Raw genomic sequence first — 16,943 nt, forward strand, 5'->3', positions numbered from 1 at the left:
GGCACTTGCCTTGCATACAGCTGACCTGGCCCCCCAAATGGTCCCTTCAACACTGCCAGGAGTGACCCTTGAACAGAGTCAGGAGTCAGGAGAACTGCAGGTGTGGCCTTAAAACCTAAATACATACTGGGCTGGAGCACGTTTGCCTTACATGCAGTTGAACTGGGTTTGATCCCCAGCATTCCAATATCCCGAAGTCTACCAGGAGTGATTTCTGAGAACAGAGTCATGAGTAATCCGAGCACCAGGTGTTATCCTTAAATTAAAAAAAAAAAAAAAAAAAAAAAAGCAAAAATTTCCTGGGGTCAGTATAGACAGCTCAGGGGTTAGAGGTGTAGACCTTGGATCACAAGGTCCCTGTTTTTTTTTTTTGGTTTTGGGTCACAGTCAGTAGCACTCGGGTTATTCCTGGCTCTACGCTCAGAAATCGTCCCTGGCAGGCACGGGGGACCATATGGGATGCCGGGATTCGAATCACCGTCAATCTGCCCTATCCATGCTATCTCGCCAGCCCAAGGTTCCTGTCTTTGATCTCTAGCATGTGACCCCTAAGCAGTGTAGACTCAGTAGCCCAGATGGCGGAGCCCAAGCAGCACTGATATTTTAATGGAAAGGAGTAGGGAATTTACACCCATCCACCTGCTTCTCCTCTAGGACATTTTCAGTGCTTAGGACAGTGACTGATAACAGACCCTGTTTGTGCGTTTGAGTTTCTCTCAAGTCCTCCTTTCATTCTTAGCTAGTGATCTGGATCAAGTAATTCTCCAAGAGGCCACTGGCTTACCTTTTATAAATATTGGAGGGCTCATTCATTACAGCCTTAGGTCTGGAATATTCTAATATAATTGTATACGGGGTGGCGGGAATTTAGCCATACCCAGCTGTGCTCAAAAATCATTACATAGGGGCCCGGAGAGATAGCACAGTGGCATTTGCCTTGCAAGCAGCCGATCCAGGACCAAAGGTGGTTGGTTCGAATCCCGGTGTCCCATATGGCCCCCCGTGCCTGCCAGAAGCTATTTCTGAGCAGACAGCCAGGAGTCACCCCTGAGCACCGCCGGGTGTGGCCCAAAAACCAAAAACCAAAAAAAAAAAAAAAAAAAAAAAAGAATCATTACATAGGGGCCAGGAAGGTGGCGCTAGAGGTAAGGTGTCTGCCTTGCAAGAGCTAGCATAGGACAGACCACGGTTCGATCACCCAGCATCCCATATGGTCCCCCCAAGCCAGGGGTGATTTTTGAGCGCATAGCCTGAGTGTCAAATGGGTGTGGCCCAAACCCCCTCTCCCCCAAAATCATTACATACCTGACAGTGCTTGGGGGACCAAATGTGCCAGGGATCAAACAAGGGATAGTCACATGAAAAGCAAGCGACTTGACTCCTGCAGTCTCTCTCATCCTACCTGCTGTTTAGTTACTTCTGGATTGCTGAAAAATCTCTGCCAACCCCCATCCTTTTATTTCTTTCCCCCCACCTCATCCCCTTTTCTGAGCTCCGCAAAACACATTAATGGAATGATTTTGTGTGTGACCAATTGGTTTGAATTTTGGTTTTGGGGCTACACTTGGCAACTCTAATAGCTTACTGCTGGTGGGGACCATATAGGATGCCAATGATCAAACTTGGGTCAGCCATGTACAAGGCAAATGTATTATCATCCCAACCCAGATGCGAGTAATTGATTACAAAAATGGGGCTTGGGACAGGAGGATAGGGCACTTGCCTTATACATGGCAGATCTGGGTTCGATCCCTGGTATTCCATCTGGTCCCATGAGCCTGCTAAGAGTGACCTCTAAGTGCAGAACCAGGAGTAAGCTCTGAGCACAGCCGGGTATAATCTCTCTTCCACCAAAACAAAAACACCAAAATGGGGCCTAGAGAATGGGTCCATAGATTCACAAAGGGTTAGGACAGACAACTCAAAGAGGCCACTACCAACACCTTTTGTTTATGGGCCACAACCGGCAGTGCTCAGGGGTTACTCTGGGCTCTGCGCTCAGAAATCACTCCTGGCAGACTTGGGGTACCATATGAGATACCAGAAATTAAACTCAGGTCCGTCCTGGGTTGGCAGCGTGCAAGGCAAATGCCCTAACACTATCACTCTGGCCCTACCAGCACTTTCTCCGGGATCCCTGGGAGTTTGCTGGTAGTGGAAGGTGCAGGATTGGCTTCCTGAATGTCAGTTACCTAGTTTAGTCCGAAACACCTTTCCCATTTGTGTACACAGCTGGGGAGCCAGACCCTCTAGCAGATAATCTTGGAGGCTTGCAGAAATGTCCTCTTAGAGCTTTGAAGAGTGCTCAAGTCTGCCTTGAGCATGGAAGATAATTGGGATGTGACGATTATACAGTCACACTCTTGACCTACAGTATTCAAAAATTTGGATCCTCAAACATCCTTGTGTGGAGTTGGAGAGAATATCAGTAAATGTCCCATATCAGCCTTTATTTTTATCCCCATTTCCCAGTACCACAGGGAAGAGTTCCTTGCCATTATGTTTTAGTTTCAAAGTGATCAAAAAGCAAGGGAAAAAAACCTTGGAATTCTGTGACCTTAAAGGATCTTGACAGCCCAGAGCTTTTTTCTATTTTTGGTTTTTGGGTCTCATCCTCACCCGGCAGTGCTCAGAGGTTACTCCTGGCTCCATGCTCAGAAATTGCTCCTGGCAACCTGGCAATCGAACCGATGACCTTCTGCATGAAAGGCAGATACCTCCATGCTATCTCTCCAGCCCCTAGCCCAGAGCTTTTAACCAGAATAGGAAAGGGCAGAAAAATCTGCCTAATGCCTTACGTGGCTTCGAAGACAAAAAACAAGAGTCTGTTCCCCTCAATACTGGTGTCAGTGCTCTTAAGCTCATGGTTTCTCACAGTGCTGTGCTAACTTTAAACGTGGGGTGCTCCTGGGGCATCCTCTCCTTTCCTGCCTTCCCAGGACCCAGAGTGGCACTTGTTTCCAGAATGGGACAGCGATACAGCATGGCTGCAAACACTAGAGGGTTCATTTTTCCAACAGTCTCTTATTGCTTGCACACTGGTTGAGTGAAATAGTTGAGAAAAGTTCCTTTGAGCTTGATGGTGAAAAGTCTCCTCAGAACTGCTTTTATACTGAAGAGGTTTCCTGCCTGGGAGAGGCCTGTGGAATTAGCTGCAGACAGTGGCCCCAGTGACCCTGATTAGGTTGCTGTGTGAGCAGAATCTCACATACACTTGGGATAGCAAAGCAGGGACAGAAAGCCTAAGTGCAACTTGAAAACTCTCAGTAGCAGTGGCAGGGAAGAAATGACTAAAGCCTTCAACAGGGAGCAGAGACATTTTTTGCTCCCTTAGGAGCTGCACATAGAGGAGTTCCTTTTTCAAGTCTGAGCATGAAGAAAAGTGGGTTCTCCTGACAAGCTGAAGAGACATCTGGCCCCGAAGACAGGGAAGGACGCTGCCCAGCACTCCAGAATACGGAGTGTCTGGGGAGATAGTTAATGCAAACTTTATTTTTATAAAAGACTCTTAAATTAGTTGTATCATGCCATGCATTCATACAGAATACAGTGACCCTTTGGGGATACAGGTAAAAGACCTCACAAACAGAATGGAAAACTATGATACGAGTTTCTAGTAGTAAGGAAAGAGTAGGACGACTTTACAAATAAACAATTAAAAATCAAAGAAACAGGACAGTAAAACTAGGCTGAGCCGAGAGGAGGGCAGCTGTTCACGAGTCTGTACACTAAACTACTACACAGACAGCCCGCTAGGGAGGCAGAACGCTGACAGATAGAAGCAGAGTATGTACATGGACTTGTGCCACAATGCCTGCTCCCCCAGATCCACGTATGATACATACAACCAGTCTGTGTATGCAAGGCCTGCCGAGGCCGTTCCGACTATGAGGAATTCTAGTTCAGTAAAATAAAGCTGCAGGGGTCAGGGAGGGGCAGCCTCACTTGCGGCTACTCTTTATTCTCTCCAGTCTTTTTTTCAAGTCATCGATGTTGGCTGTGGAGGAGGGGGGCCTGTTTCCTGCAGAGTGTATCTGGTTAGAGTCTAGCTCCGAGTGCTGTAACTGCTCTCGGGATTCCCGAAGCTGGGAGAGCTTGCTGTGCAGCATATCCGTGGAAGAGGCCACGGTGGGAACGGCTGGTTTGGAGAGCAGAGAAGTGAGAGGAGGCCGGTCGTCTTGCTGCTAAGAGAAGAGAATACCAGCTCAGCAGGCCATCAGACAGTTGGGCAAACCCCCACCCCTGCCCCAGCTAAGGGGGCTCAGTACCTTGGTGTTGTCCAGACCACAGCGCTGTCGCAAGATTTTTAGCCTTTCCAAGTAGACAGAAGGCCCCACCTCCTCTCCATTTGAGTTAACTATGGAGGACACAGTGTTGGAGTTTGTGGTCATGCAGGAGACCTCCGTCTGAGGGGAGATGCCTAGAAGACATGCAGAAAGGATATTCAGATGTATACACACCCCAGCTCAAGGAGGCCTGCCTTAGTGTGTCACCCAAAAGAGCTGTTTGACGCTAAAAACAATCTCTGCCTGGAGTTGGGGGATAATGTGTACCCTGAAATAGAGATCAGCAGACTGACAGCTTCGAATTGAATCTGAGGCTCAGTGAGTTGGGTTATCATTTGCATTCTGGGCAAGGCAGGGATCTCAAGGCCTATAATCAATCCTGCAATGGACCTGGGCAATCCTAGAAAACCTGAACGACTCCTGCATATTTTGTGATTTTAGAACTATCTTAAAGACTTGAAATGTTCAAACTGGGGAGACACAAGGAGCATAGAGATACACTGAGAGGCCTAGAAGTTTAATGGGGGAAAAAGAGTATATGAAAAAGGGGGTCAGGGGGCCAGAGAGATAGCATGAAGGTAAGGTGTTTGCCTTGCAATCAGAAGGTCGGTGGTTCGAATCCCGGCATCCCCTGAGCCTGCCAGGAGCGATTTCTGAGCATAGATATAAGAGTAAACCCTGAGCGCTGCCAGGTGTGACAAAAAAAACAAAACAAAACAACAAAGAGTCTTTAAGGGGCTGGAAAGACAGCATGGAGGTCAGGCGTTTGTCTTTCATGCAGAAGGTCATTGGTTCAAATCCCAGCATCCCATATGGTCCCCCAAGCCTGCCAAGAACAATTTCTGAGAGTACAGCCAGGATTAACCCCTGAGCGCTGCCAGGTGTGACCCAAAATCCAAAAAAAAAAAAAAAAAAAAAAAAAAAAGAGGGTCAAAGCAAAAACACCACCAAAGGAAAAAACAGGGCTGGAGAGACAGCACAGCGTTAGGGCATTTGCCTTGCATGCAGTTGGTTCCAAATAATTCTCATTTGGCCTTTTGGCACAGTTGCAGTTACACATGTCCTGCTGTATTATTGACTACTAATATCACACAGCATTTTTCTCCCCTGATTCAATGTCTTTTATTGCTGCTTTTTTCCTTACCCTTTTGTTTCATCTCTGAAGATTGTTCTCATCTTTCACAGCCTGGGAGATGGGATACAGTTTTAAAAGGGTTTGGGGTCAAATCTAATGTTGTTGATTGAGCCCATTAAGCTGTCCTTCCAGTCTCCAGGAAACATTTTATATGCAGGAATCCTGCACCAAATAGTACCCTACCCATGGCACCACTGGAAATATCATGCAAGGAGTACCTTCAAAGCTCCATTATGTACAAAATCTTCCCAGCTGCCAACAGAAAGGCTTATTTTCCTCTATTCACAAGGTTTTCCTTCCCAGAACTTCATCTTTCTGGTGTATGTAATACATTTTCAATACTATCTAGTTTTTTGTTGTTGTTGCCTTTTTTTTTTTGATTGTTGTTTTTGGGTCACACCTGGTGGCACTCAGGGACCACTCCTGGCTCTGCACTCAGAAATCGCTCCTGGCATTGGGTGGGGGGGCAACGCCATATGGGATGCCACGATTCGAACCACCATCTGTCCTGGATTACCTGAGTACAAGGCAAATGCCCTACAGCTGTGAATTCCCTCTGACTCCAAGTTAGGTATTTTTATTTGGGGGTTTGGTTTTGTTTCCTGGGTCATACTTGGAAATGCTTAGAGATCACTCTTAGCTTTGTGTTTATGGATCACTCCTGGCAATGTCAGGAGACCATGTACGGTGCTGGGGATCAAACCCCGCCAACCAACCACCCACAATGCAAGTTCCTTATCCACCTCAGGCCACCAGGAGTGATCCCTGAATATAGAGCCAGGATCAAGCCCTGGACACCACTGGGTATGCTCCCAAAACAAAAGTCTAAGATGGGGGCTGGAGCAGTGGCGCTAGAGATAAGGCACTTGCCTTGTAAGCGCTAGCCTAGGATGGACCATAGTTTGATCCCCCGGTGTCCTATATGGTCCCCCCAAGCCAGGAGTGATTTATGAGCGCATAGCCAGGAGTAACCCGAGCGTCAATGGATGTGGCCCCAAAACAAAACAAAGATGATGCATGCCTGGTATATGCCACAGATCAGCAAGGGGATGTCCTAAGTGGAATCAGTGTGGGTAAGGAGTAGATAAATGTAACAGGGTTCTAGTGTAGGCTTTATAGATCTTTGTAGGAACTTTGAAGTGTCTTTTTTTTCTAAGTGAAAAAAAGAGACTTTGAAAAATGTCTGAGGGGTAGGAGTGGAGAAAAAAAAAAAAGGAAAAATATCTGAGAAGTTTTTGATAATATACATAGAGATATCTATGCATTGGAGACAAGATTAGTTGTGGCAGACCAGTTGGGTGGAGTACAGGCCTATCATTCAAGGAAGAGAATGATCTCTGAAAGCAGTGACAGTGAAGCTAAAGAGATTTGAAGACATGTTGGGTAGTCCCGAGAAATAGCATTATTATGAGTTCATAAAAATTATGGGCCAGAGCCAAAGTACAGCAGGTAGGGTGTCTACTTTGCAGGTGCTGACCCTGTTCAATTCCTGGCATTCCATAAGGTCTGTCAAGTCCAGTAGAAGTAATTCCTGAGTACAGAATCAGCAGAAACTACCCCTGAGCACCAGAGGCCAATGAGCCATCTTCTGGGCCTAAGATAAACTAGGTAGTCTAAACCACTGTGAGGGATAAAATAATGATAGGAGAACAATAATGACAGCAGACTGTCTATAGGTGAGCATCATGAATGAGTGCCTGATGCTGAGGGCTAGGTATTATGTAGTTAGTGAACTGCTGATGCTACTAAGCTTATTCCTGGCACAAGGAGAGGAAACAATACCTGTTGAAGAGGGAAGTCGGCCTTTGCCCTCCCTCTCCATCTCAATCACTCGGAGGCCCCTCTCAACATAGCTCTGGAAGAACTGGGAGGAGTTTTTCAAAAATGGCTCAATGTCAGCATCTGAATATTTCTTCTTATATTCATACAACTCTGCTAGGCCCTAGTCAACAAAAAAAGAAAAGGTGGGATGAATAGTAATTAGTAAACCTTTTCCCAAAACAGTCCCATTGAATTCAACTTCTTCCTTCTCACCTCTTTAGTATTCTCTTTTGAACCAATCTTCTTAAATATCTCAGCCAAGAAATCATTCACTTTGGCCTTTGATGACTTTTCATCCTAGAAAGGTGAAAGACAGACAGACATAAGGGAGGTTTCATTGGTTAGGCTTAACTTAATAATCAGAAACAAGAGGTAGGCTAAGAATGAAAAGGTCTCAAGATTCAGTTCCTACTGGTGCATTCCCGCAGACAACAGGAACACCAATGTTTAGGCTCTGCAGCAGAACCACTGACCTGCCCAGGAAGGAACTGGCCCATGCCCCCTGAGCAAAGGGTCTACACTGGCTCAAAGTGATGACAATGCCTTAGGCTTGCACATAGAAACTGTCCTTAGGAACAAAGGGTACCTCATAATATTTCATTACTATTTGTGGACTGCAAGGCAGAAATGGGTCAGTGCCACAGCAGGTGAGTCAGGCCCTGAGCCTCAGTGCTCAGAGAAAGATGCCAATGTTAGGTATATCTTCACTCCCCCCACCTTCCAGATCCGGACACTCACTATTCGAGATGCTCCCTTTTCTGTTTCCTTATCAGATTTGCTCCCTGTCTGGTCCATACTGTGCTTCATCATGCGGCAGAGGTGGGCCTCCAGCTCAGACTCATTCTTGTTATCTATCATTGTGAGGTGGTCAAGGATCTGTGGGAGACACATGCATTCTCAATGGTAGTATTGCTTTTTCCAGGATATACTCATAAGCTCCCTCAGAGACCAGTGGCTGCTCTCACTCACCTTGGGTCCTTTTAATTTGCATAAAGTGTGTAGTAATGTTTTTAAGGTCCTTATGGGAAATTCACTTTTGCATTGTTTCAATTTCTCTTTGGGGAAGACCTTCATGAAAATGTGTATATCTAAAAGAATTCTGTCTAGATTAATGTTGTTGATGGTATCAGGTAATAGTCGAACCATTCTCCAGAGACACTATTAAAAAAAGAAAGGAAACAAAAGTTAGAAGGGCTAGTGAGAGAACACTGGCTTGATCCATGGTACCGTAGTGTCCTGAGCACAAAGTCAGCAGTAACCCCTAAGTATTGTTGGATGTAGTCACACTCTCCCACTCACTGTGTGACCCACAAAGGAAAAACAAAATAAGAAGGAATAACTAAAGAATTGGATAGAGATATTGGATCCAATATTTTATACTAATACAATATATTAATACTATTATGATATTTTAAATATCTAGTTTGCATCTTTCAGAAAACTAAAATATTACATATTTTAAATGATATTTTAATATATTTTGAATATCTAGTTTGCATCTTTCAGAAAACTAAAATATTACATATTTTTCTTTTTTTTTTTTTTTTTGGTTTTTTAGGTCTCACCCGGCAGTGCTCAGGAGTTACTCCTGGCTCCATGCTCAGAAGTCGCTCCTGGCGAGCACGGGGGACCATATGGGACGCCGGGATTCGAACCGATGATCTTTTGCATGAGAGGCAAACGCCTTACCTCCATGCTATCTCTCCGGCCCCAATATTTTTCTAGAAATAAATGAGTCTGCCTCAAACTTTTTACCTTTGGGGTATAGAAGAACTAGTGAGATATTTATGTGCCACCGCTTCGGCCCCAACACTTCATATTTATAAAGTAACACTTCCTTTTTTTTTTTTTTTTTTTTTGGTTTTGGGTCACACCCATTTGACGCTCAGGGGTTACTCCTGGCTATGCGCTCAGAAGTCGCTCCTGACTTGGGGGACCATATGGGACGCCGGGGGATCGAACCGCGGTCCGTCCTAGGCTAGCGCAGGCAAGGCAGGCACCTTACCTCTAGCGCCACCGCCCGGCCCCGTAACACTTCCTTTTTATTGTGAGTTAAGGAATTACTTAAATTTGATTATGGTGTATAAATTGGAAGGGAAAATTGAAGACAAATTATTTTCATGTGTATCTCAGTTTGAATTGGTATCTTAGTTCAAATTCTGCTTCCATCACACTAACAAAATATTGCAATTTTCAAAGAAAAAAACTTTACCTTCATAACAAGCTCTGAGAATTTTGGAGAACTGGCTGTTGCTAGGAGGCTGTCTTGAAGCAAAACAAGTAGGGCACTAGAAAGAAAGAAAAAACCCAGTAACAATGATAGAGGGAAGTGGTTGCTCTGGAGAGGAACTGATTGCTGAAAGGAGTTAAAAGTAATATATGCAGAATACCTTCTCACTAACATTGTAAACCATGAGACTAGAAGGATACCCCCCAAAAAAGGTGCTTACCATAAAGGCAGGGTGGGGGTGAGGGCATTATGAGGAAAACTGAAGACCCTGGTGGTCACTGGTGAAGGGAGCCAGGAGTCACTCAAGCACTGCTGGGTGTGGCCCCTTCAAAACTGATATTAATTTTTAATAACTGAACATCAAACATGGAATAAAAATATTCCTAATCAATGAGCTCTTTTTGTTTTATATTTGTTTGGGGGCCAAATCCAACTTGTGCTCAGGGTTTATTATTGGCTTTCCCCTCTCGGATTACTCCTGGGGGACCATATGCAATGTTAGGGACTAAACCTGGGTTAGATTAGGGATGGGGGAAGGCAGAGCGATAGTACAGAACGTAGGGTACTTGCCCCAAACATGTTAGGTGTTATACTTTGCCACTTCAAAAATAATAAAGCTTTTTTTCATTGTCACTGGTAGTAGAGAAAAAGTACCTAAAATGTAAAAGGAAAAGGAGGCTGTTGCTAATAAGCCTTTTAGTTCTATTTTAGCAAACTTAGGAGACTGGCTGGCTTATTGAGTTGTTATGGGTATTATCTGCTAACTTAGGTTGAAATACCTTTAGTTTGTGAGTAAAATAATTAGGGAAATTTCAAGTTATAACTAATATAGTGGCTTCTGGTTCCTATAGGAAGAGAAGACGAGGGGGTATTTTGGCTTTACAGGGGAGGACTAATATACCTCAGGATGTTGGTTTGATCTGACTTCTCCAGAACCTTCACCACCAAGAGGTTCACAGATCGGATCACCTGTTGTCCTTCCTCTAGCTCTTCAATTCGAGAATCCAGCATTAGGGTGATGAGGCCATGCATCAGATCTTTTAATACTCCAGTGGAGGCCTCCCGGGCTAGGCTCTCTATCTGAAACAGCTGTCAATCATAACTGCATTAGGGAGACATGAACCTCAATAGACAAAGGACGGTAACTTAGGTGGCATTATCTACTAAACCAAAGTTTATTTATTGGGGGGGGGGGGTCATACCCAGAGGTGTTCAGGACTTACTCCTGGCTCTGCATTCAGGGATCACACCTGGGTAACTTGGGAGATAACATGAGATGCTATATTGCATGCCTTGCATGCAAGGCAAGCACGCTCCCACTGTACTATTGCTTTGGCCTCAACAAATGTATTTCTTAAATTTCAGAGTAGTACAAATAAAAAGAAATCATTTTTCTCTACAATCCTTACTAGTTAAGAGTTAAAACTGTCCCCATACTAGAGCCCTTCTCCCTGGCCTGGGGAGTGCTGGGAGGCTTGGCAGGCCCCCAGCCGCCCTTGTCTTTTTCCCCTGACTCCAGGCCTTCCCTGGGTGCCAGCTCAGATGGCCAGAAGTGGGTTCAGGTGGACTCTTAGTGGTCCTCAGGCTTCCCCGCTACTGCTCCCTACACTAATGGTAATGCACTTTGGGAGGAGGGAGGGCCATTTTAAGTACTGGTTTATGTTGGGACAGTCACTCGAATTTTTTTCTATTTGTTTTCCTATTGATAGTATTGTATGCATATATTTTACATATCCATAACATCCATCTTGTATTGTGACCTTGATACTGCCCTACAAATCTTATTTCTAATACTTTACTGCCTCAGTCCCAACCCTTATTTCCCCCTATCTTCTCTGTAGGTGCAGCTCATGACATGAAGCTCACCACATAGAGTGATGAGTGCAGTTAGAGAAATAACTACACTGAAAACTATCATAACAATGTGAATGAATGAGGGAAAAAGAAAGCCTGTCTCAAGTACAGGTGTGGGTGGAGTGGGGATTAGATAGATCTGGGAAATTTGTAGTGGGAATCCTGCACTGGTGAAGGGGGGTGTTCTTTACATGACTATAATCATACAACTGCAATTATATTTGTAATCACAGTGTTTAAATGAAGATAATTTATTAAAAAAAAAAAAAAAGAGTTAAAACTGTGCTTCCTGTTTTTGTTGCGTTTGGGTTTTTTTGGTCACACCCGGCAACATTCAGGGGTTACTACTGGCTCTACACTCAGAAATCGCTCCCCGGCAGGCTTGGGGGACTATATGGAACTGCGGATTTGAACTACTGTCCTTCTGCATGCAAGGCAAACACCTTACTGCTGTGCTATCTCTCCGGCCCCCCTTCCTTATTTTTGTATTCTAACAATAAGGTGAGCCAGAGTGCTGCTACTCAACATCCAATGGAAATAGCAGCTAGCGTATAAAATCTGACAAGTGACAAGCACTTACTAGATCAGCCGAATGACTTACGCTTTCAAACCTGGGAGGATGAGGGATTGAAAGGAAGCCCATAAGATGTGGAGATGACTTACTGAAATCATATTGCCAATGATACAGCTGTACAACTTGATGATCTCATCCTTCTCCAATTTCTCATCTGCCATGTGAGTGTTGTAGATGAGTCTTAGCTGCATGAACGTAGCTATCAGAAATTGATCAATATGCCAACATAGCTTCAGCTTGTCTTCCTGTCTGAGGACTACATCGGATCTATTAAAAGAAAACCTAACATGTAATTTTCAATCTTCACACTTTCTCAGTAGCAGGAAGATAATGAAAGGATATTTCATTCACTTTTTTGGGAATATGTGTATGTTGGGGGAGGGATCAAGCCCAGAAGTGCTCATGGCTCAGTCTTGTAGTGTACTGGAGGGAATCAAACTAGGGCCTACTACATGCAAGACAATTGCCTTAACTCTGTACTATATCTCTACTCTGACAATCTTTTTTTTTTTTTTTTTTTTTCGTTTGGCGCCATACCTGGCAAGGCTCGAGAATTGGTCCTGGTAAGCTTGGGGGACCATATTGGTGATGCCGAGGATTGAACCCAGGTCCATCCGAAGTCTTCTGTGCTAGCGCTCCAGCCCCGAGTCTGTCTTTCTTATAGTGCAAAGTACTTTCAATATTTTACTTTGAAAAGCAGGCAAATTAGCAGCAGACCTTATCACTAGAAGGCTCTACCTTCCTATGGCTAGTACAACTCATTATTCTTGTTTTTTGGGCCATACCCAGTAGTGGCTCTGGAATCAACCCCGGAGAGCTCAGAGTGACCAGATGGATGCCAGGGACTGTGAACCTGGTTTGGGGCATGTGCAAGGCAAGCACCTTACTGCTGTGCTATTGTTTCAGCCCCTCAGCTTATATTTTTAAGAGCCTCTAGTAGTCCACCAAGTAGAATCAGTTGTTATGGGGTAGCACCCGCATACCTGTGTCAGAGCTTGAAGTGCTTGTGTTGATATCACCACTGGCTGACTTGAGAGATATGAAATTGATCGTGGGATGCTGTAATTACTGTGCATATCGTCAAAGTGTGGAGAAACAGCCCGAATCCTTGATAGCAAAGATAAAGAAAAAAATTCAATCTTCATCACAATCTGCAATTCCCTCTTAGATCTAGGTCATTAGAGAACTGCTATAATTAGGACTCAGTTATAAAACATCTTATGAACTCTGTTCAAGCATGTACTCAGATAAAATCAAAATTGAATATATTTACACAAAAGAGGGTCAACTACTTGGGGTTCAGGAATAAGGACTGGTTTCGAAAATGCATCCAGTTTGTTGTTGAACAAGTTCTGGCATTTCACAGCGGACTGTACCATTGTCATTCTCAATCTCATCAAGATCCAGCTGAAATTCTCGATGGATCCATCTGGGGATAGCCTCAGGATGCCCACTCATGCTTCGCGCTTGGCTAGAAGTTAAAGAGCAGCACTTAAACTATAGAGACTTCTTTAACAAAGGGATTAGAGCAGCATTGCCAGTTGCCCCTAAGCTTCAAGACAGATGTTCAACTTCTGGTTTCAGCCCCACTGAAAGATTTAAGTCAGGAATCTAAATCAAGTGCCTTCAGTGTCAACTCCCCTGGTTCATGAATATCCCTGAGATAGTAGCAACTTTTTAAAAAAAATTTTGGGGGGCGGGGGTTTGGGAGACACAACTGCCTTAGTCGTCTGTACTATCTCTTCAAGCCCATGAACTTTAACTTTTATATTAAAGTTGTAAACCTGTAAAGTTAACTTGTATTAACTTGTAAACCTGGTAAATTTTTTAAAAATTAATTTATCGGATTGATTGGTTGTCTGGGCCACACCTGCGCGGCTCAGGGGGTCACTCCTGCCTGGCACTCAGAAATCACCCCTGGCAGGCTGGGGGATCATATGGATGCTGAGAACCGTTCCAGGTCCCTTCTGGGTTGGCTGTATGCAAGGCAAACACCCTACTTGCTGCGCTATCTCTCTGGCCCCTAAACCTGTTAAATTTTAAACATTTTCCTTCTTGGGTTTTGGCTCATACATGGTTGTGCTCAGGGGACTGATCATATTGGGATGCTGGGGAGTTGAACTGAGTTTCAGTTCTGTGCAAGGGGCTTGCACCTGCTGTAGCAATCACTCTGGCTTCAATTTTAAATCCTTAAGTATCTTTCTGTTTTTTGGGTCCATGTTGGCTGTGTGCTTGAGATTACTCTTGGCTTCGTCTGTTCAGGGATGACTACTAGTGGTACCAGGGTGAATTGGACCCTGTGCAGTGCAAGGGATTGAATCAGGATTGGTCACCTGCAAAGCACACCCTAGGTATTTTTTGTTTGTTTTTATTTTTTGGTTTACACCTGCAACACTCAGGGTTACTCCTAGGCTCTACGTCACAGAATTTGCTCCTGGCAGGCTCAGGGGAGCCACATGGGATGCAGGGATTTGAACCAATGACCTTCTGCATGCAAGGCAAACACCTTACCTTCCATGCTACCATCATCCAGTCACCTAGGTTATTCTTGTGGGCCCCAGTTGAGTGAATTGCTCTTTCAAGGTCAATAAAACTAACAACTTTGTATTGCCATTCTGGACAGAAGAGATAATAAAGTATACTTAGATTGTTTACTACTTTTCTTTTATATTTTCTGGCCACATCCAGTGGTGTTCAGAAACAACTCCTGTAGTGCTTGGGGAGTATAGATGTAGTATTCAGGGTAGAATTTGTTTGGCTGAGGTACAAGTCAAGTTTCTAACTCACCTTATTAACTTCATGCCCTCTCAAAGTTGAACTACTTTTGAGCAAATATCTAAGAAAAATCTAGACTGGCTGGTTCTTTTTTTATTTTTTCGTGATCTCCAATTAATCAATGTTTTATGGTTTTCTAATCAGAAGCATCATTTCATACACTGATTTTTATATATCTTATATTCTGAGGGGCATCTAAGTCCATCTCTTTTCAGAAATATTCACTGTTGGGGCTGTAGTGATAGTAGAATGGGTAGGGCAGTTTATATGCCTTAGCACACTGTCAACCTGGGCTCAATCCCTGTGCATACCATACCTGGTCCCCTAAGTACTTCCAGTAGTGATTCCTGAGTTATAAGGCCAGTGAATAACCCCTGAGCATTGCTGGGTGTAGCCCAAAAACCAAACAAAAAAGTGAAGAGAATAATAACTACTGATAGGATAGGGCAGCATTATATCCAAGCAATATGTATTAGAAGTTTTTCAAATTCAAACCAGTTTAAGATTATTTCATGATATAGACCCAAGAATAGAGAAAGGCAGTATTTGGAGTTCCTAAACCAGTTCTGAGTTACATGCATTTTATATAGCCTAGTGTGAGGAGTAGAATGCTAAGCATGACCAAATATAACAATAGGGAAGGTGAACCAATATTTTAGCATGTGAAATGAGCTGGCATTTCCATTAGCCATTGAAATCTTGTGGAAGACTGGTTTCTTCCACAAGATGTCTTATGGACAATCATCTACCCTGGTTATAAATTTCATACCAAACACCCTCCAGAGGGAATGAGTCCAAGTCAGAAGTTAGAAAGAGTATAAGAGCCCTGCTAATATTAAGAGAAATTAGGCAGGCAGTAACTTACATCCTATAAGTGCGATACATAATTCCTGTCCACGGAAGAGCAGTGGAAAGAAGGCACAAGGACTAGTTTAGAAGTGGTTTTAAGACAAAGACAATGAAGACTAAAGGGTTAACATTTGTTTACAAGACATTTACTGGGACTTTGTCATGCATGATAATGGTTACAAGAATGCAAGATGTTTCAAGATAAGCTCTGAGCACACAAGGCAAAGCCCACAAAGATGCCAATTACTTTTTGTACATACTTGAGTTTAGAAGACATGTCATCAGTTGGTCCCTTTCGAAGCATGTTGGCATTGGAATTTATGTTCTGTAAGCGCTGAGGTTTCTCTTCCACCTGTTTTACTGGTGCAGCGGAAGGCCTCTTTGCTGACCTCTTAATCCTCTCCTCAAGCATGCTCATGTCCTTTTCAGAAAGCTATAAAAGACCAAATTAAATTGAGGTGCCATCTCATGCCACACAGAAACTAACATACATTACAAAAATAACAACAATAACAAACAAACAAAAAAAACCCCAAAACCAAGAACTATGAGTGCTAGTGGGAATGTGGCGAGAAAGGAACTCTCATTCACTGCTGGTGGGAATGCCATCTAGTTCAGCCTTTCTGCAAAAGAATAAGGGATATTCCTCAAAATAACTGGAAATTGATCTCCTGTATAATTTAGCAATACGACTCCTAGGAATATACCCTAGGAACACAATACAAATACGCCCTCTGCATGCTTATGTTCATTGCAGTGCTGCTTACAATAGCCAGAATCTGGAAATAACCCAGATTCCTGTCAACAGATGAGTAGCTAAAGAAAATGTGGTACAAATACACAATGGAATACTATTCAGATGTCAGAAAAAATGAAGTCATGAAAATTTCCTAAACATGGAAGGACATGGACCTATTAAGTTATTGAGTCCAGAGGAGAGAGAATAGTCTCACTCATCTGTGAGATTGAAGAAAAACAAAAGACAGATGGTAATAATACCCAGTGACAATAGAGATGAGGGCAGAAACACCAGCCCGTGATATGAAGCTTACCACAAAGAGTGGTGAATGCAGTTAGAGGAATAAGTATACTAACATCTATCATGACAAGTGGTGAGAAAAAGAGAATGTTTGTTTTGAAAACAGGCAGGGGGTAGAGGAGAAGGGACTTGGGGGGTCTTGGTGGCACTGGTAAAGGGGGTGTACTTTTTATGACTGAAATCCAACTATAAGCATGTTTGTGACCATAGTACCTAAAGAAATTTAAAAGAACCTCTAACTGGAAGACTCAAAAATACTCATTTTCTTTTTTTTTTTTTTTTTTTTTTGGTTTTTGGGTCACACCTGGCAGGTTTAGGGGACTATATGGGATGCCGGGATTTGAACCACCATCTTTCTGCATGAAGAGGCCTGTACACCT

At 43.6% G+C, this 16,943-nt stretch overlaps 1 protein-coding gene across 1 annotated transcript in view; it reads right to left on the reverse strand.

The window, feature by feature from the left end:
- Window positions 1–3,425: 3,425 nt before the first annotated feature.
- Window positions 3,426–16,943, reverse strand: part of CKAP5 (cytoskeleton associated protein 5) — a 108,270-nt gene continuing 94,752 nt past the window's right edge. Inside the window, 15 exon segments of the mRNA XM_049779974.1 lie at window positions 3,426–4,181; window positions 4,269–4,420; window positions 7,204–7,363; window positions 7,456–7,539; window positions 7,981–8,118; window positions 8,212–8,400; window positions 9,455–9,530; window positions 10,374–10,561; window positions 11,990–12,156; window positions 12,884–12,956; window positions 12,959–13,007; window positions 13,176–13,240; window positions 13,242–13,371; window positions 15,541–15,564; window positions 15,785–15,957. Of these exon segments, the coding sequence (XP_049635931.1) occupies window positions 3,942–4,181; window positions 4,269–4,420; window positions 7,204–7,363; window positions 7,456–7,539; window positions 7,981–8,118; window positions 8,212–8,400; window positions 9,455–9,530; window positions 10,374–10,561; window positions 11,990–12,156; window positions 12,884–12,956; window positions 12,959–13,007; window positions 13,176–13,240; window positions 13,242–13,371; window positions 15,541–15,564; window positions 15,785–15,957 (1,908 nt within the window). The 3' untranslated portion in view covers window positions 3,426–3,941.

The sequence above is a fragment of the Suncus etruscus genome, chromosome 9 (assembly GCF_024139225.1).
Source record: "Suncus etruscus isolate mSunEtr1 chromosome 9, mSunEtr1.pri.cur, whole genome shotgun sequence".
NCBI lineage: Eukaryota > Metazoa > Chordata > Mammalia > Eulipotyphla > Soricidae > Suncus > Suncus etruscus.